Source organism: Triturus cristatus, chromosome 1_2 (genome assembly GCF_964204655.1).
Source record: "Triturus cristatus chromosome 1_2, aTriCri1.1, whole genome shotgun sequence".
Classification (NCBI taxonomy): domain Eukaryota; kingdom Metazoa; phylum Chordata; class Amphibia; order Caudata; family Salamandridae; genus Triturus; species Triturus cristatus.
The window spans coordinates 636,564,238-636,585,616 of record NC_140580.1 but is presented as its reverse complement, the minus strand read 5'-3'; the positions used below and the strand labels follow the sequence as shown (position 1 = coordinate 636,585,616).

At 37.1% G+C, this 21,379-nt stretch overlaps 1 protein-coding gene across 18 annotated transcripts in view; it reads right to left on the bottom strand.

Annotated features, from left to right (window-relative positions):
* Positions 1–21,379, bottom strand: part of LDB3 (LIM domain binding 3) — a 530,539-nt gene that overhangs the window by 160,127 nt on the left and 349,033 nt on the right. For 8 of the 18 annotated variants that reach the window (XM_085607354.1, XM_085607410.1, XM_085607345.1 and 5 more), the window contains 3 exons: positions 17,866–17,901; positions 12,739–12,945; positions 9,643–9,753 (listed from right to left, as the gene is read on the bottom strand). In XM_085607354.1, the coding sequence (XP_085463480.1) occupies positions 9,643–9,753; positions 12,739–12,945; positions 17,866–17,901 (354 nt within the window). The remainder of the gene's footprint in view (positions 1–9,642; positions 9,754–12,738; positions 12,946–17,865; positions 17,902–21,379) is intronic. The other 10 variants (XM_085607474.1, XM_085607444.1, XM_085607455.1 and 7 more) reach the window with 2 other exon arrangements.

Sequence of the window (21,379 nt, the reverse complement as noted above, 5' to 3'; positions counted from 1 at the left end):
AACCTGGCTGTTCGAATAAGCCTCTGGGGCCTGCAAGCTCCTGGATACCCTATAGGGTGATTAGCCACGCTTTATAGATCCTAAGCGATTGATTGAGTGAAGGACCCTGATGATTTGAGATCGGCAAAAAACTTATTGGAAATGTAAAATGGTCAAAATGCTCCTAAAAAGAGTCTTACAGAAAGAAATAGACAAAATAGTTAAAATGAGGCTCAGGAAATTGTGACCTGTAGTTTTTCCTAGGAATAAAGTTTGGAAATAATATTTTTTAAGTAGATAACTGGATTATCTCTGGGTTTTCACTTAGCTGGCATCACTTCCAAATCTTGTGAAAAGCTGTTTCTTTTTTAAATATTTTGTAAAAAGAAGAGTACAATCTTCCACAACCATTGGATTACATGTTACCATTTTTACCACCCCTTTGGTGAAGTAAGCATGCTTCTGTTATAAACACGATCTCATGCACAACCATGATTGGTGGCCACCCAAGGCCCAGTTGCGTAGTACTCCATTTCGTTGCTACTTGAAGTGATGAGCAGTTTTTAAAAAACTGCCATCAGATTAGAGTACACTGGAAAAAACTGCTTTGCTGCCACAGACAAGAGTGGTGTTCAGCAATGGCAGCACCAAACGTTCTCCCCCACGGACCTCAATAATGCATTTTTATTTCCTATTGTGCAGAAACCATTGTGCAAGCCTCACAACAAGTGAACCAATTAGGGCCATAGGTAAACGATAATACACTCATCTGACAGTAAATTAAATGACCACCAAATCATATGACATAGTGCACCGAACAGCTGCCAGTAGTGAATGCCTATTGCTTATCACAACCAACCTTGGCAGTTCATTTTCTGACATACACAGAATTGCCAACATTTACATATGAAATGTTTAGCTGGTTTTCCATTTCACATTTTTTTGCGAACATTAATTAATTTAGTGCAACTAGCAAGACTTCTGGGCTTTTCTGCTGGTGCCACTATGCAGGATTTTAAACTTAACATGCTGAACACTTACACAATCTCATAACATTGAAGCAATCCAGACGCACCATGGAGCAGAGATAAACATCAAAAACACCCAGTTTATGACAGTTCAGCTGATGTTGGTAGACGTGGTCCTTCCCAGGAGCTAACTCTGTAGACACAATGCAAGATTTCAAGGCACAGTGTGCCAATCAATTTCCCCTACAGCCTTGGTTGCTTGTAATTATTAAAATTCGGCCACTAAAAGTAGGATAGAAATAGATTTTATACTGGGAATTATTATAGGAATAATTACATTATTGTTACTTTTTGTTGGACTTTTAAAGGGAAAAAGGGACACATTTTCAGACACTCCTCTTTGTGGAGGGAAAGAAATGACAAATTTCTGGCTAGTTCTTCTGTACTGTAAAGACATTTCTCCTGATTTTTTCAGAGATCAGTGTTCTACAAGACATTATTCTCCCACAGAGTTTCATTTAAAAGTGAATATTTGTATTACTTTTAAATCGGAAATTCAATTTTTAATGACCGACATTTCAAACTCTTCAAATCTTTTTTTTAATGCACAGCAACCTTTATTACTTTTGAAGAAGTTATACCGTCCAGATTACATATTATTTGTTATTACAGGGACCAATTTCACGCCCAAATATTCATGACTTAATTGCAATGAAATTTTTGGCACCCTAAAGTCAATTTTTTTCATTTGGTAACAACTTTTTTAAAACTCCTAAATAGCGTGCATCTTCGTGTTGTCAATTCTCAAACAATTGTGAAATAGGTGACTACACATCAAAAGCACTATTTTTGTGGTGTATTCAATTTTGGGATCACACTACATTTCCAACGTTAACATTCAAGGTAAATAGAGAGCTTTCATTGATAATTTTCACTGTAATGAAAGCTTTATTTTTGCCTATTTCAAAGCTAGGTAAACATATTTGCTTACACGCACCAGTGGATTGAGCAATTCTTTTGTGCTTGTTCCACTTTGATGATGTGACTGGCTTGACTCAATTGGATGCAACAGAACAAATGTTAAACATTCTAGAGAGCCTTTGACTTATTATGCTGCAGTTGTATGTCTTAGCAGTTGCTAGGAAGGCACTAGTTGATGATAGTTAAATAACTCTACAATAGTATACTTTTGCTTTGTCATTGGTTACTTTTTCATTCTATTCTATGTCTTGCTAAAACTATTACAAAAAGTGTGTGGAGCCCTTGCTTTATTTCAGGCTGGTTCCAGTCTGAAAGGCAAGATCAAATGATAATTCCCTTCATATGTGATCTGCATGAAGGCAGAGCGTTCCAAGCTAGCAAAGCCTACCAATGACCACAGCGCATCAAGAAACACAATGGCAGGATTTACTGGAAATACAATGTTCAGGTGCCAATCGAAAACTGAAACAATTTGAAGGGAATGAAAAGTTAATACAGGCAGATAAGAAAATGCAAGACAGTAAAAAACGGAGTTATATTGTTTCACTACAGAAAACTGACACATAGACAAGAAATGTGGCACAAGGAGCGAGTATGGACTTTGAATCATGAAAAAATATCAATGACAATGGTAATGACAAGAGCAATAACAATAATAACAGCAAAACTCACTGTGATATGTATCACAAGCTAAATTGTCTCTTGGCACATACATAAGAGGCTATATGTAATTAAAATATAGATCACTTTGTAAACCCATAATTATTTTTCTTGGTGTCACACAGAACATTATGCATACCAGAAACAAATAGCAATGTGGTTAACAGGGCTGACAGCCAAAAGAAGGTCTATTCACAGGATTTGAGTTTGTGATGTTTCAAGTGCGGTGCAAATATTTTGATAGAGTACCACACTGTAATCAAAAGTCAGGTTTTTTCTTTTAGTTTTTCATGAAAACAAAATGTTTGTATTGTCATAAACAGATGTCAGTCCACCCAAAAGAAAAAGACAGCTGATGTTACATAATGTGCAAATGTAGCCTGCTGACAAAAAAGGGTTCACCCCCCTGTCCCATGCTTACCTCACAAACGTCTCTTCTTTGTTGTGGGTCAGCAACAAGGCAAAGGCTCCTAGAACCTGCTTTAGTTTCTGCTTCTATTGCTGGTTTCATGACCACTGAAAACCGCAACAGCCAAGGATATACCAGGCATACCAAAGCCATATGTCAGGAGTATTAGCTGCTGCCCCTGGCTAAAATTCCTATAAGATAAAAACAGCATGGACAATGCCACCAGAGACCCGGAGACAGATAAGCCACCTCTAAAGGATCTTGGAAGTGAATGGTGTGGAGAACAAAAGAGTATGCCATGCCTAGAAAGAAACAATGGCTCACTTTGCCATGCAATGATCAGGTGAGAGGCTCCTCGACGTGCCATTTTCCAATGAGAATACCAACTAACCGAGCCATGGAGTTGCCCTGAAATGCTTTGCTTTCCTTGAGCAAGGTTTTGGGATACAGATGTTGAAGCATAGGTAAGAAAAGTTACATGGTGACTTGTCCACGTGGGGTGGAAGTTTATTGTTTCAGAGGTGGCATTTGTGAGGGCAAAAACGTAGAAATCAAAAGGCTTGCAAGTTTATGTTAAGTGGACATGTTTTACGTTTTGAGAATTTAAGAGCGAACTAGACAGCAGTACACCCAAACAGAGGGCAGGTAGTTGCATGGATTCAAGAGTTTGAGGGACAGAAAAAATGGCAAATTATACAAAAGAGAATGGAAGGTGAGGCACAGACATATCTCAACCAGGAATAATACCAAAGTTGAGAGCCAATGTCAAATGTTATGCTGTTATGAGGCAATGTTTAAAATATAAGGTTTACCTACTTCACCTTTAAGATAGTGAAAGGTTGTACATATTATTTTTCAAAACTTTCAGTCAACATCTAGTTGTTCGCCTTCTGTTCCTATAATGTCTGGAACTGGCCACAATATGTAACACTTTACTCCGGCCACAATATAGCACATGTTTCTTCTGTCATAAGCCCCAGGCTTTCCCACTACTTTGCTTATAAGGTCCACTATGGCATTTAGTGGTTTTCGTGATATCATAAGCCAGCAGCTTTAAGATTTGTTTTTGTAAACATCACTAAAACGCTGAATTGGTACTATAAGGCCACATTATACATGTTGCCCTTTATGCATTTTTACATATCACATGTTTATTTTGGGGTACATGACTTAAAAAGGCAATTTCTTTCAAAGTGCAGCAAAAAATGAGAATGGATTAGAATTTTTTTTAACCTTTCATTAATACATTTCAAAGAGATTGTGATGATTATTTACATGGCAGAATTCTCAAAAAGATCTGTCAGCATAGAATAAGAACAACAGATGCATGACATCAAGAAGCATCTAGGATGGAATCAACATCAGATGAACATTTTGGTAACAGGCAAAACTAAAAGGAAGAAAAACAACAGCTCCAGCAGTGAGTATCAAAATGGTGTCTTTTTTAGTGATGTTTTGATACTGACAGAAAGGGCAGATTTGGACAACCAAAAAGATGGAAACATCTACTAAAGAGACAAGTATAAAAAATGGAATAGAAAATTACAAGAGGCAATTGCATGACAACTGTAGCGTAATGAATTAGATCCAAAAGGAAACAAACAAACTGATAAGGAACCATTTACCAATCAAACCAATAATCAATGTAACTGATCATATATTCTCTAATGCCGAAACTCAGTGGTTTCAATACTGTCTTTCACTTTGCCCAGAAAAATATTTTGATAATGCAAAATTACGTACAGATTTTCTTATATTTATTAGAAAGCTATTTTGCACCATCAGCTAATAATACATCCCCAGCTGGACTAAGTGTTACAATTGAATCCTCTGGCTTACTGGTCAGTGATGTACCAACACTAATATTCTAGCAAAATTAGGGCAGTATTTTGGAACATTAGATTTTAGAATACAACATTTTTAGAAATCTTAAATGTAAAAGTGGTTTAAAGGCCAATTCAGCTTTTGTACTGCAAATGCCCCATGAAAACATTGATATGTTTCATGATTTGATAAAAAAAGATGCGAAAGAACTTGGATACAAAAGATTTAAAGTGAAAGGTAATCTAAATATATCACAAAGAGTAGCTTTGTTCCACTTAAATAAATGAAAAATGTGGTTTTAATCCTTTCAATAAAGGTGGTAATGGTATTTTGTGGCCGAATGATATGTACATTGAGGATAGCATGAGACAGCTGAGCACTACAGCGTGTTACACTGGCAGTAGAAGAACAAAATGCATTTGATACATTGTATTTTGCTATGTGGCAAGAATGGAAGGATGAAGGTATTTTGGCTAATGAAGAATATATTGTTCTGAAATATACAATCCTAAACTACCATGTTTATATCTGCTACCAAAAATACAGAACTATTGCCATAATACTGCAAGCAGGCCCATTATTTCTGACTCCTGGAAAATACAATTTGTGCTATCCTATTTCCTGCGAAAAACATTTTATTTGAGGGGCAAATAAATATAAAAGCTGAAATAGCAGGAAGATTTTGATAAAGGTCCCAATAGATGTAGCCACATTATATATGAGTATTGAATATGGTCTCAAAACATGATCTAATAATAATTTAGCATGAGCATACAGAAATGTTACCAACTATGACTGATTTAGATTTGAACTTAACATCATCTTGTTTCAAAAGGATTTCAATAAACAACTGACTGGCACTGCTACGGGTACCTGCTTTGCCCCCAGTTATGTGAATCTATATATGGGCCGTTAGGAGGAGTAGGTACAGTAGAGTCAAAAAATGTCAAAGTATATACAATACATCTTTTATTGTTAAACATATATTTATGATGAGTTTTTTCTATGAAAGTATGAAGAAGAAAAGGCTAGTTAGATTTTAGAAAGAATTTGAATTTTAGACTAACAAAAACTGTCAGCATGACAACAATGCCTTTCTTGGGTGTTAAAATAAAGGTATTCAACAATGTATTGACTATAGAACTTTACAGGACACCAAGCTCAGGGGATAGCATCTTATATTCTGCCAGATATCACTAACAAACTCTTAAATGGAGTTCTACTTTAGAGAGCTATTGCGGCATGCCATAATTGCAGCCCCAACAGTTTATTTCATCTACAGTTAAGAAACATGGATATCCTAGGAAGGTACTGAACAGTGCTGTGAAAACAGTCAATGCTATTAGTAGGAAATAAATATTGTCTGGTACTCTAGAAGTGGATATAAGGGAGATTTTGAAAATCCGAGACTGATTACCACTTACAGCGCACAATCATGTCTTGACAAATATGATTCACAGGCACCAGCAGGAGCTTAAAATAGATAGTGTAATTGCACTATCATTACCCTGCCAACCCCCCAAAAATTACATATCGAAGCACAAGAGCTTTGCATGATTACTTACTATACAGCTATTTACCAGTGAAGAAACATATAATACTTGGTTATCTCAACAAAAGGGATTTGTAAATGTGGTATCTGTAAAGCATACGTAAATTGTCATAACATTACAAAATACACAGTTCCACAAAAGCCGAGAGTGCAATATATAAGAATGAGTATCACGGAAAAATCAGATTTTACAGTTTATGTAATTAAATGCACATGCCCAAAGAGATATGTAGGTTCCACGATCTTTCCTGAAAAGAAATGCATACTTGAGTATCTACGAGCTAGCCACAATGATAAATCTTAACCAGTAATTCAGCATTTTACACAAAAACATCAAGCTTATGAAAATTCTTTTCTTTTTTTGGAAGAAAGCAGATTATGAAAGATATGAAACGAGGTGACAATGAGAAATTATTACGGAAAAATGATATATTTAGAAACATGCAAGCGAGATGGATTACCCTAACAGAAGGATTGACAGCTCATTTATGAAAATTCCTCCCTTGATTGTCTTTGGTCTTTTAGAAAGATTTGTATCTTTGTTGATTTTATCACATTATGGTGCTTTTGATTATCACTTTTTGTATTTCTTACAAATATTATGCAAAAGTTAAGCTGATTATTTTGCAAGGATTTACCCACTGGGTTTTGACTTTTTGAACTAATTAAAAAAAATGTATAATTCAAGACCTGCCCACTTGGGCAAGATATTGCAGGAGACTAATTATGTATGAATAAATACTTTTGTGATAAGTGATTTTCTTTTGTGATAACCACATTGTTGTGTAATAATGGATTGATGTACTATGCAAGTTGTATATTTCATTCAATTTACATAAGCATATTTTTACATTTCCCTCCCACAGACATACATTTAGGGAGACTGGACATTTTGGACAAGTAATCCATTTTGCAGAAGATCTTTGAGTGACACATATTATGGAAATTGTCAGTGACCACTCTAAAGCTGAAGGATATTATTTCTTGTGGCTCTGTCATTAGAGACAGATTACTCTTTGTGTTTCTGAAAGTACCAAGATATCTTCAGTAGTGGTGAATGGTGTGAAATTGAGGCACATTTTGGAATGCTCACTTACAAACTGTGCCTTACTATTTTTTGATGTAGCTCTAAGATTGTATTGCATACAAAGCCTCTTCACATGCATGTTGCATCAGTATACACAACAACAATCTGGCCTAGTTTAATTGTTTTTTATAGCTCTTTTTTATGGGTACTTTATGCCTGGGTTCTCCAACCTTTTGTGTAATAAGAGCTACTTATTGTCAATGAAAATCATCGCAAGCTACTAATATTATTAGAGTTTTAATAGTTACATCAGACGAGATTACTTTAGAGTTCACCATCTGCAAGACTACAAGTAGTGAGCACCACAGTGCATCAAGCACTGTTGCCAGCAGTAATTTAAAAAATGCTTTGTCAGAGTGGAATGCCTCTAGAATGGTAATACATAACAGCCATAGCGGCAATGCCCCTGGTTATTATGATTAGTACTTCACTAATTCTTTATCTCCATACATTGGTGGTTCTTAATTCTTCTCAACTGCTGCATTTATCTTTTTTATGTCATCTCTTCTGTGGGTATTCATTTTATATAGATACGTCAGAAACCTGCTCTTGATAGTCTCTCTCTCATCTACATCTCACCGTTTTATTCCCTCTTCATTGTAACTTGTGAGTCTGAGTTTATATCTGCAATTATCCCATATTTACTTGTATGGTTTTCTTATTTTATAGGGAAACAAAGTGCCATCAGGACAAAAGAGCCTACAATGAGTGCAAATTTCAAAGATGCATATCTGAAACTGAAATACAACAAGGGAAAGCAAGCCTTACCATGCTTCTAACTTGGACTACAGCAGGTGTTCTCAAAGCTTGTTTGATAGAAGTGAGGTTCTGTCAGATTGCCAGGGTAACCAATGAGTATGTAAATAATTTTTATTTAAGCTCATTCTAAGTACATTTATTTCATGTGGATATCCTGAAAATCGGGCGTAGCACTAGCAGTGATGTACTAACATTTGAACCCAATTAATTGCAACATTTTTCTCTGATAAAAATACTCAGCACGGTAAAATCCATCGAATTCTATTGCAGCACAGATTTGCATACAGACCGTTTATGCACATGAGAGGATGCCTGAACTTGAAGGAAGCAGTGATATGGTGGCCCACATTTCTGATAGTTTCCTGATATTTTTACAAATTATCCATATCACACAGTAGACATTGCAATAACATTACTATGAAACATCCACTGACAATACTGAAGAACCAGCAGTCTCAATAATACGTATTCCATTATCAAAAACTATGTACCAAAATAATTTACGAATTTATAAGCTTTGAATTCACTGGATATAAGGACATGATGTCATGTGGCTGTGAAATGTTAGAAAAATGAAAATAACAGGCTAAAGGTGTAACAAGAAGGGATACAGTAAGAGGAACAGTAGAGAACAAAATACAAGTGGAAATTGGAGATAAGGTATTTGCTTTCAGAGAGGGATTTTAGGGATTTGGGAGACTGGATAGGGCTATGAGAAGGGTAGGAGTTCAGGTAACTGTTTAAACAACGATTTTATCTTTTTAGCAAAAGTCCATCCACTTATGAACATTTTCAAGGGCCTATTTGAAAAAAAGATATAACAATCCTAAAACAGTGTTCAGGTCTTGTCTGTGGATTCCGCCATTTTTATAAGGTATGATTTCCTGTGGAGCATTATGATGATACTCCTGCAGACAGAAACCAGCACTGCACCCCCTGAAGGTGGAGAGGCGCATCCTGTTGAACATTCTCCTCAACATGCAACTCATGAAGGCTAACTGCAAATTAGCATGGCCATTTGAGAAATTGGAGCATTTATAAATTATGTATCACACCCTCACCTCATCATTTTTTAAGTGGTCTATGGGTATATTGGGCGGAGAACAAGGATTACAGAGTAAAAATATGATTGCAGATACTGATAAATCAAGGGAGAGGAATAAGTGATATTTACAGTACCTCTGCTAAACAAAAAGAGAAGCAGAGTATTCACTACACAGAATAACACTCTACCCATTATGACATAGTCATAAATGCTCAAGACCACATTGTTTGGGTTTTGAATGCTATATTTTCCCCTTCATTTTTTTCACAAGAATATTTTTTTCATGTGCATTTGCTGGGTACCCAACACTGGTGTAAAAACTAAAATAAATTTAAAGAATTCAAACAGATGGACAGACACAGCTGCAAATGTTTATACCTAGATTGCGTGGAAAGAGCGCTTGAGATAGTGGAAGCAGCGACAGAAATGTTCTTGGTGCTTGGGTGAGATTTGAGCTGTGAGGAAGCAGTGCTGCTGGCAACAGGCACTCTGCAGAAGACACAGTAAAAGCATAATAAAATAAACACACGGAACAAACAAACACTGACGAGCTGAAACCCCAAAATATAAACAAAATGACAAGGAAAATGAACTAGGGTTCCAAACTGGAATCAGTGTGAGATCGAACACCCAATGAGAACACAGTCTTGCAAATTGAAGCTCAAAATTACAAAACAAAAATACAGCTATTCTTTGCACGTCAAAGAGGGCATGCCATGTACTTTTAAGAACAATGCTAGTAAAGACAGAGATACAGCATGTTACAGCAATCTGCTAAAATGTATCAGTGGGATTGATTTAGCCTCCCGAATACGAGTGTTAAATTTGTATTCCAATTCTCTTGTCATTTCACTCGGCCTATGAACAAGTTCATACTATATGGTGATCCTGGAATAGACCACCAACCACTATGTCAGTTGTCACAATGCAAATATTAGTGTTCCTTTTAGTATTACAAAGCATGCACTGCTATTTTTAAAAAGGGACACTTTATTAACAATATTCTGAACAGTATGCATTTGGCAACAATTATGTTTATTCTGCACTGTATTGTTGAAAATACGAGTAAAAATGCACCAACCAGATAGACTTGTTATGTTTTATGTCAGCTGTTAGCCTTCCTTTATTTCCTGGGGGCATCAGTTACTAATCACAAATCTCTGTTAAATCAGGAGGCAGAATCCCTGCCAAATGCTCAGAATCCAGATAAGGTAACTAGTATAAATAAATTACTTTAGGTATAGTTTAAACATAGTCTGGTTCAAAATGCATGTCACATTTTCTTTGTATGGGAGCACAAGCATCCCCAGAGGTATATTTGCTTTGTCTGGTTTCATCTGTAAAGTAGCAAGCAAGACACCCATATTTGGACATCCCCACTCTTGCTTAAGAAGATTAGATTCAATTGACATCACCAAATTATCATGGAAATACTATACCCAATTTTATTAACTACTGTGGTTATAACTGTTCTTCCACAAAGCAGCATTCTATAATTGTATTAATCTTGTCTGAAATTATAGAAGTGGTACATCCACAATAAACTCAAACCTGACTCAAAAGCATCAGTTTTGTCTGGGACCTGTAGGACATATACTTTGTAATAATATTTATTGTATCTTTTCTAGCAACAGAATAGGTAGCAGGTCCCTGAGCATGGCCAGGTACACAGGATCTAAAATACCCAATTGCCAAACACGTCGAGAAACCTATGCCTTTCATACTATTACTGAACATCTGCATTACTATATAGCTAGAGCATGTTGTGTAGGGCCTTGCAAGTTTTCCATGAGTAGTTCACAAGTCTTCCCTTATTCCCTTTGCACATTGTGGAAACAATGAATGCACTGGAAATTCTTCACCAGCAGGTCCCCCCACCATAAGAGCAGTAATGTAGTCGAGCATGGTGGCAGGGTTTTCAGGGCAGAATGGATCCCTGATGCATTATTGGATTGTTGGAGGACTTCATGGCAGACACTTGTGGGAAAGCAGAATTGTTAAATGATTCTGTTCAGGATTGGATATTTAATGTAGGGTGAGAGCTTCCACTGACTAGTCAGGGGAAAATCTCAGGCTGCAGAGGGACCACCTGTAATCTAGAGAGCTGCTTCTCCATGAGTTGTTACCCCCCTGACGGCCTCATAATATTGCAACAACCAATTCTCATGGCACAGATTTCCTGGTTATTTCCACCACATGCTGCTCCTACACTGCAAGCCTTATCTTCACCGGCTTTACATTTTGAACCTATTATATGACTGGATTGATAGACTGAATCACTCATTATTCTTAAAAGCAGAGTTGATTACTAGGCCAAATATGTATTCCTCTTGAGACTTGTTATTGGGATCAGTTAATCCACAGAAGTTGTAGCTCAGTTTTTTAGAATTCTCAAAGCTCTCTACTGTGTGCAAAGAGTGATCACCTATGCATTAGAGGATATTGCCAAAGCAATACCTTAGCTGCAGTGACATTAGTCCATGGACTTCTCATTCCCTGAAACAATCATATCTTGTAGCCTAACTCTAGTTGGGGACTGACAAACATAATCACAGTTGTGAGGATGTCTGGGTACTATAGCTTTCCATGAACAATCCAAGTGTCAAGTAGATTGCTCTACAGATGACCATAAGTTGAGAAAGTCCAATCAGTGACATGAAAACTCAGTTTAAATGATTGTGAGCTATAAAACCACTGCTTACTTACATCTTCCATGTTGTAACTTGGGAAAGCACATTTGGAAAATGAAGCAAGAATCACAATCAGAATGACTGCACTTTTTCTGTAATTAATGGTGTCTTCTAAGTAAACATTGCTAAGGAATTTCCTGGCCCGATTAACACAGAATTGTCTGTGAGAAGGTATTCCTTACTTCAGACTTAGATATGATGTACACATGTCTGTTCTGGAGTAAGAAATGGTTACTTACAGAAAAGGAGCTTTGTGAATTACGTCTATGAATATGTCTGTCTTACTGCAAGAAATGTATTAGTTAATTACACCTTAGTCTGAAGTAAGACTGAACGACTCATAAAAACTGCTTTGTGAAGGAGGGCTGGTAATTCAGGTGTGAGTCACACCCAAGGAAGAAGAAAGACACAACTGCTGTAAGAAAAAGCATTGCTTATGGGCTCAATCTATTATCTGGTGGCAGTTTAAAAAAAAAAAAAAAATAAGAAGACCAATATTAAAAACAAAATGTATCTGGTGTTCATTAATAAACACAAACTCAAAAACATTTAAAGTTGTTAAGAATCTTACAAATACACACAGACACAGAGTTTAGCAAGGCTGCAATGCCATAACACTTAGATGAAAAGAGGTTTCTACAGGCAAAGTCATCTTTATTTTAGTGGGTGGTTGCCCTTTTACACCAGTGGGGGTTTCCAGATCAAGGACAACGTTAGAAAGGGTTATCACACAATCAATCCAATCATCATACCATATTAGGAGAGGGGTTATTCTGTGAAATACCTTTGGTGACTGGAAGAGGCAATGGGGGTTGGGGATTTAATCGTTTTCTGGCCAGCAGTGGAGTATGTGGCTTCCCTCTGAGATGTCTCGGTCCCAAACCTCACGGAGTACCCTCTGGTTTTGGCACTGGTGCCATTCGCAGTGCATGACTGAGAAGGCTGCCAGACACCTGCACTGACACATTGAGCTGCAGCGGGACCTGCAGGACTGGGTAACAGAAATGATGCTGTGTATGTACACATATTAAATGAAGAGCGGACAACAAAACCTCTTGATAAACAATGAAGAGCTAAAAATCAGGTATTCAATTTTATGGAATTAAGCGATATGGAGATAAATGTGTTCTAGTTTCACACCTGAAATAGTTAATGATGAACATATTTCAAAAACAGGAATTTCTTCATAGCACATTAGAATATGTGAGTTCTGGGGTAGTGAGATGGTTTTTCTCTATATACAAATACTCAATACGTTGCTGCTTTATTACAAAGTTGGTATCAAAATTATTGTTACAGTATTTAAATACTCACCCTTTTTCACGATGCAGGTATCTATTTATAGGGTAATTTGATCGGTTGGCCAAAATGACTGTTAAACCATAGCTCCTACATCAAAACTTGATCATTTCTAGACAAATGAATTTATCTCCATGAGATTCTCTTCCCTTGATTGCATGAATTGCAAGTGTTTAGAGACAGGATGACTGCCAGTATTAAATTATATGTGAAACCAGCAGGAAATTGTAAAATTATGTGTATGCTGTGGAAGCCTTTGTTAGTGCAACGAGTTAAACTTCATTTTGGGCCGTCAGATTTAATCCGGCGGAGAACTAGTTAACATTGATGTCTCATTACTCTATATTAATTGAATCAGTTGTAAGTCTTATCCTGAGCTCTTCATGATCCCACCGAAATGGACACTGTAGGAATACATCACTGGTAAAGCGCTGAGGTGATTTCCCAGCATTTCCACTCCACCTATAAAATTGCATCAGTGCACTGCCCCTATGTTGTCTCCTTGCGGAATAACAACTTAAGACGATCAAAGAAATTAGCACATTTACCCTCTAATGCACTGGAAAAGGATACTGTTAAGATGGCAAATGAGTGCAAAAGGTAGACCCAACATGCTGGTCATGTGTCTCAGCTGCTTTCATTTACAAATGGAATATATTAGTCATCAAGTTCCTATACAATGTATCAAGGTTCAAGGTTCAAAAACACTTTATTCGGATAACATCGTATCCATAAAAGCACAACAACAAACAGGTTAAAAATATACAGGTAAGAGAGTCACTATAAAATCCATTGGCAACATAGGATAAACAATAATCTTTCAAATTCATACAAAAATTCATGAATAAATATTGTAAAAGCTCAAGGATTAGACATCATCTGACGTGCTCGATCAGCAATTCTCAAAAAAGTGCCTGTGCGAGAAACCAGCTCTTCATCATCCAAAATAAGTAACCTCAATTAAGCATTTTACAAACTGATGGGCGTTAAATTTTTAAAATATGCGGTTAAAAGCCACATCGTGTACTTTAAGTAGTATTTACAAAAAAACAGAAAGTGCAAAATAGATTGACCACTCTGACCATCACACGGGCAGTGTAGGTGATCAAGGTCAGAGTGGTGACCAAGGGGAAAACATAATGCAAATTTAATAGTGCCAGCCCTTAAACAGAATAAAAGGTTCCTCTCCCAATGGATGATAGATAGAGTGAGATAGTTAGCCAGCGGGTGTACAGGGTGTTCAATAACCATGTAGCTGTAGACAAGGGATTTTTTGGATTCTTTTTCAATCCTTTCCGCTCTGTATAGTGAATAGAGTGTACTCCTAAGCTCATTTTTATTCATGTCACTGCTGTGCTAGGATTTGAAAAGATGCTTCCCTTGTTAACGCAACATAGGCTCTGATACACCCCTGACAACCAAGGGATATCCTTCCCTTTCTCTCATCCTATACAATCACTAACATTCTCTCTCGTAAGGGATGCGGCCGGGTTTTTCCAGACAGATAACCAGAAGAGGGCGGGACAAGCCCTGATAAAATCTTCTATAAAATTTAAGTTAAGTTCCCTATGGCAAGTATATTGAGGTGTGGAGATTGGGATGCCTAGTAGCTTCCTACAGAATCTGTTCTATTCCTCTTGAATGCAGGGACTCTTAGCAATGCCCCAAACCTCAGCACCATATGCGGCTGTTGGCACACATTGAGATTTAACATTTTTAATCAAGTTCCTATACAATGTATCAATTCCAATGGGTCTGTGGCATAGTGGCTCCCACATTGATGTTTTAATATGAAACATTAGTATCACTAATTCTCATGACACTATTATAATCCAGAATGTTCATGACGATTTTCTGAAAATGATGTCCATATCCCAGCTGCAGCATCTCTTCCAACATGTGATTTGGAATGCAAAATATAACTTATTCTTGGTGTTGACTAACAGAGAGAAATCAGAAATTTTGTTGCACTATTCCATAGCTGTGAAATGGTCCACAACACAAATGTGAGCCTTAACCTTCATTCTGGAAAGTATGGTAAAAAATACCAATATACAAAATGATGTTGCAAAATACAAACATTGCATGTTGGCAGTTTCACAAATAACACTTGGCAAGTTATCTCCTACACAATACCAAATACTTAAATTCCTCTACAATTCCCTTTCATACAAAAACAATTTTTCCATATGAAACAAAGACTTCCAGGGAGGTAGCAGGGAATACATTTCTAATAAATTAGGGCCTGATGTAGATCTTGATGGATGCGTTACTCCGTCACAACAGTGATGGGTATCCTATCTGACGAAATATAAATCCCATTAAAGCCTATGGAATTTATATTTTGGTGGATCGGATATCCGTAACCATTGTGACAGAGTAACCCGTTAGCAGAGATCTAAATCAGGCCCTAAGTTTACATTATGCATTTGTGCACCTCTGATAAACTGGGTACGGGCAAACATGACTACTCCATTGCCTTTGACACCTTTTCAAGTATCATTGATTTGTTTGTCTTTCCAGAGCAAAAGACGTTAGATAACCTTTGAAATCCTAGTTGGAAGAAGCTATTGCCTTTGAAACCATATGAAAACAACAATGAACAGTTGGATTTGTGAATGAGTATGATGACTCCTATTCTTGCTTGTGTGTGACCTATAGTGTGTACAATTATTTACATATGTGTCAATTTCATGATTCGATTACATTAAACCCCTTTATATAGCACAGAAAGAGGTGTATGTGGGACAAGTAAGTGTTTGGCTGCCACACAAAGAGAAATGTGATGAAAACAAAGCTTTGAATCCATGAAAAATTAAATAAATCTGAAATATGTTACAGCGATCCAAGACTGAATATAATGTGCACTGGAGAGGACTGTTGAAAATGTCATAAAAGACAACATTATTACAGGCATGATTAAATTGTTTCTGCTTGCTACATTACCATAACAAGCTACATGCATGTTGTTCTTCTGAAGGGAATATTTCTCTCATAAAATAGAGAGTCCATCCATATTTGAGAACAGTAAATTAGAGTTGGCAACTGAGGTGGGATCCATTTTTCCAAATGATGTTACAGATAGATACCATTCACTGTTGGACCTTTATGGGGAATCAGTGAATGAGCTGAAGTCTTTGCTTTGAGCAGTAGTTAATTTAAAATGTATCTATTTATAGTCACGAGCCCCTCTTCCCCACAATCATTAAATCATGGGGAATTTAACTTTAGAACAATTCCATTTTGATCTAATCAAAAACGAATGTAAGGTCAAAGTTATCAACTGAAGGTGTGGTAACACATTTATGATATCTGTAATTGGGTTTGCCATAATATTTGTTGTATTCACTGTTGAAGACTTTGCGAATCACATGTATCCAGTTAAGAAGTTACTGTGTTCACTCTTTCTGGGGTATGCTACAGTTTTTAGATTAAAAAGAGTCCAAGACATTCAACGTTCCATTCCAGAATAGCCTACTAAATGTTATTCAGAGGACTTCAAAACTACAGGTCAGGATACTTCTTATTTATTTAACCCCTAAAGAGCAACATTTACAAATGGGAAACAATGTCACTCTTTGTCCTTTATTATAAATAAATATCTGAGGGGTATCATCATCCAGACATTTCAACATCACAGTTAAAAGCTGAATCAGTAGTCACTAGTGTGTTCCATCTTCATATTTCCTTACCTATGACTTATCAGCCACTTGAATATTGTTTCCAAAGTATATAATAGTTAGTGTGATTACATTTCTGTAGGGCATTTAAATATATTCAATCCGATACTATTTTACTACTAATTTTGAAATATTCCAAGTGTAGTTTTATAATTTTAGTATTTTGGAAATATTGCTTCATATGCAATCAGTATGCAATAAAAATGCTTTAAGGTTCATTAAGGTTTTTCTACCCAGAGATACATAGAGAACAGAAGAATGTATTTGAAACCTTTAGAAAATATGCTTTATATAGGTAGTTCAATTCCACCAGCTGGTACGTTAGTATTGCCCTGAGTGGCCCACTGAATGAGCCAGGAAAGTAATGGTGAAGCAAAGATGCTAATGTTGGGTGAAGCAGAAAACAAATGGTCCGGCTAGGTAACTGGATGGAAGAGTTGCAAGCAAAACAACTTTGCACCATGAAAACAGGAATGTATAGAGAGGGCCACATCTGAACTGTGGCTCTGGCAATGAACAGCTGAGAAACCAGGATTAAAAATAAATGTTTTGGTTTTCCACATTTGGCACACTAGTATATTTTACAACCACACTATCCAGTAACACATCAAAGATCAGCTCTGAGGCAAAGATAGATGGGTTAGGAAAGTTGTGTAAAAATAAAATGGAACATTTTTATATTTTTCTCATACGATCTTGACTGATAAATGTAAATACAGCAGCCAGGAAGGCAAGAAAAAAAGGATAGATGAAGGTATGAATGAAAATGCTTAATCGATACACTTGACAGTCATCCTTGGAAGTAGTTAACAAACAATTTGTATGTTAGCGAAATAATTTATAGAGAAGTGCTATTTTAATGCGTTTGTGTCTAAAAAAAAAATTGGTTGTTAGAAAATTGATGGAAAGAAAAGTACAAAGAAAATGTTTACCTGTTCTCGGATGACTCAGCAACATTTTCCTTGCCACTGTGAAAGGAGGGGACATAGTGAACTCAGTTTGGGCAACAGAACCAGAAAGGAGGCACTCTAAGTCATAACTCGTACTCAAAGAAGGCTGAACAATGATGAGCATTTGGTTGGCTGATCCATTAACTGGTAAAGAGTTGCATATTTTTCTTTTACGAAACCAGGCAACTCTGTCCTTTACAAGTGGTAGAAAAAAGGTTTATTTGCACTACTTGAGTAGTGAATGGAGGACAGAGTCACCTAAATGGGAAAAATTGGATAATGGAGTTTTTCTCAGGTGGAAATTTGAAAAACAATTGGAACTTCATGCTAGTTAAAATGATCAGCAGCCATACTCAACCTGACCATTGGTTTACCCTCCAGACTTGATGTTTATTTCTAAAGCCCTATTCATTACTTAAACCACTGAAAAGACTTATAATACTAATTACAGAGTCCTGAGAGCTGCTGCCTCTCCATATCTGACGCTAAGGAAGATCAGGAACAGGAACTCTGAACTCTTGGGTTCTATTAATAAAGTTATTAGAGACATCCTCTATGAACCAAGGTGTTGAAATGGATAACTCTGCTTCCTTTCAGGATATGGTGTTATTTAGATGTATCCATATTTTAGAATAAAGTGGTATAAAGTTTTGTAAGAGGAGATACAGTTTGACAGTGTCACTCAATGACAAAGATAATTGGTGGGGAAGGTGAACAGTTGTGTTAGTGGAGGGTGTATAATCCTTTACCTTCCCATATTTTTCAGAATCTTTGCTGGGTTCCCATGTGTCAGAAACAGACCTGTACAACCTGGCTGTCCATATGTGTCACCCATTGAAAGCCAATCCACCCCATGGGGATAACCTCCAAAGTAGGTGTCATGAATTTCACTTAGTAAATTTTGAATCTTGGACTGGTTACCAAGTGAATAAAATGGGTACCTAAGGACCAGCCAACCAAACACTATCCACCATGTAGGAAGGCAGGTGCAAATTTCCCCGCAATGCTGTGAATGATGGCACTGCAAGTAGGTGGAAAAGTAAGAGGTGAGAATCTGTGAAAGAAAACAAGGTGCAATACAAAAATAAAAGTTAAAACACCAAGAACCAAACATTCATGCAGCACTGTTAAAAAGCATACTGGCAGCTTGCAAATCAGAAGCATAGTTTTATGTCCTGGTTTCACACAGGGTGCCAGGTACATACAGAATCCAGATCAGATGTCAAGCAGATGGGAAGCAGGCTCCTAGCAGCATTAGGCCTCTATAGTGTTATGACCCTCCCACATTCCATTGTCATGTCAACTACAGCTGTGAATGTTTTGGCACTGCTGAGCAAGGCTGGCAGGGTGGTTTTGGTAGGTGAAGAGAGAGGTATGGCAGAACAAACAGATATGCAGAGAAGTAAACACATGTAAAGAAAAATATGAGGTCAGGGAGGAATGACAAACACAGGGCAAACAGCTATTCGCCCAGACAGCTACAAAATACGCTTGTATGTTATTCTGCATAGCTATTTTGCTCACAAAATACCTGTCCTGCAAACTATAGATCGCTCTATTCATATTCTAGGTCTGTTTGTTACAGGACGATGAAGATTATTTTTGTATGTGACGGATACATGTTTAAAAAACAGTTTAACTGGAAAACTGATTTGATGCGTCTGGGATATTTAATAGCGTAATTGACAACGTTTTGTGAGATTTCTTTTTAATATGCTTTTATTTTCATTAAATAAACAAAAAAGCGCTCGATTAGAAGCACAGAGATATTAATATTGTATTCTAGACATTCACACAAAGCATATGTATATACAAACACACACTAGAATAAAACTAGTACTATCTCTATAGACATCAAAGCTTTGGCACTGTGTATACACCAGGTGCACTGCGAGGGGGCAGTGAGTGGTTAAGCCAGGCACCTGATTGTGGATGTGAAATACAGCAGGAAATTAAAGCTAGGTGGTTGCTAAAAGGCTGAGGTTGGAAATTACGGATGACATCCATTGCCTTCACTCTGCATCCCTTACTGGTGGCAACCATAATGATACTAGAGACCTAATTTAAAAAAGATTACTCATTGAAAGCTGATTTAACATATAATGCTTTTTATAGATATTAAATGGTAAAACTCCTGAGCAGAATGGGATAGATCCATGCACTGAAATAAATCTCAGTGTGCAAGCATGCCTCTATGCACGGTAAAAAGGCCCTGGTGGTATAGCGTTTTAAAAACTGATAGGGACTGCAGGAAGCTGAAATCATTTTTGGGCCCTTCATTTGGTCCTTATTTGTTTCAGTAACTAGCAAAATCAATTTTCCTTGTCTAAGGCGCATTTAGCCCCTGCACTTAGAAGACAACATTTATACTACCCAAATATCATGAGCTTTACACACTGAAAACTACCTTTCTAATGTGCTCCTAAAACTCTTTTGTTTTATCTGATGAAGGCTTCAAATCTTAATTAAAATTTTGGTTCAGCACTGGAGGTGCAGTAACCAAGTCCGAAAGAACTTCTGAAGTTGTGCACCCATGGGATTAAATGCTGAGCATCACTTTGTCATCCCCAGGCTTGTGCCTGCCTACTCCTTGATAAAGGGAAGAGAAAAAACAGAAATTCTTATTTGCATGTCTGCAAACTAAGCGGGTGAGTGGGAAATGGAGTTAGAGTGATCATCTGTGGCACATAAGGTAATTAAATAAAAAGCACTTTGCTAGAATGAGCAAGTATGCTGGGCTAAACAAGGCAGGGAAAAAAATAACAATTCTGCCTTTTTAGGTCAACCTATCTGTGGATATTAAATCGCTATTTAATCATATTTTTCTGCATTTCTTTTGTCAGGTTGACAACCATTATTATTTACAGATGTTATTGTTAATGAAACTCAGCCTGTACTACTTATTTTGACGACAAGTTTCTAAAGCAACATTTTTTGACATAAAATAATTGTTTTTTGACAGGAACTCGCTGGGGCCTGCCTTCCACCAGCAAACCGTACCATCAATACGCATCCCAGACAGAATCCACATAAAGGTGTCTTAGTTTGAGGGCAAACCCAGTGCTTTAAATGGGCCGGTACTCACCGGTACCGAGTACCGGCACTTCCGAATTTTTTTGCCATCAGTACCGGCACTTCTCTGTAGGCAGGGAGAGTACCGGTACTCTGATCCACAGCACGGCAGGCGCAGGTTAGGTTTCTCCTCTAGCGCAGATTCCGCTCTGCTTCGGAGGAGCATATCATTATGTGTAATGGGTTAATCTGTTTTATTGCCATAAACGCATTTCTCCTGTGTTTTGACATGTGCTGCAACTGGTACAGAAGTCATTAGGTAATATCATATATTGCTCTTCGCCCCGCCCCTAGCCCCGCCCACTTGCCACGCCTCTATTCTAATGAGTACCTGCACTTATTTTTTCCCATTTAAAGCACTGGGCAAACCAGTTTCTGAACGGCGTGTTTTCCAAAACGAAAACAAACATAGAGGCTGTTTTCA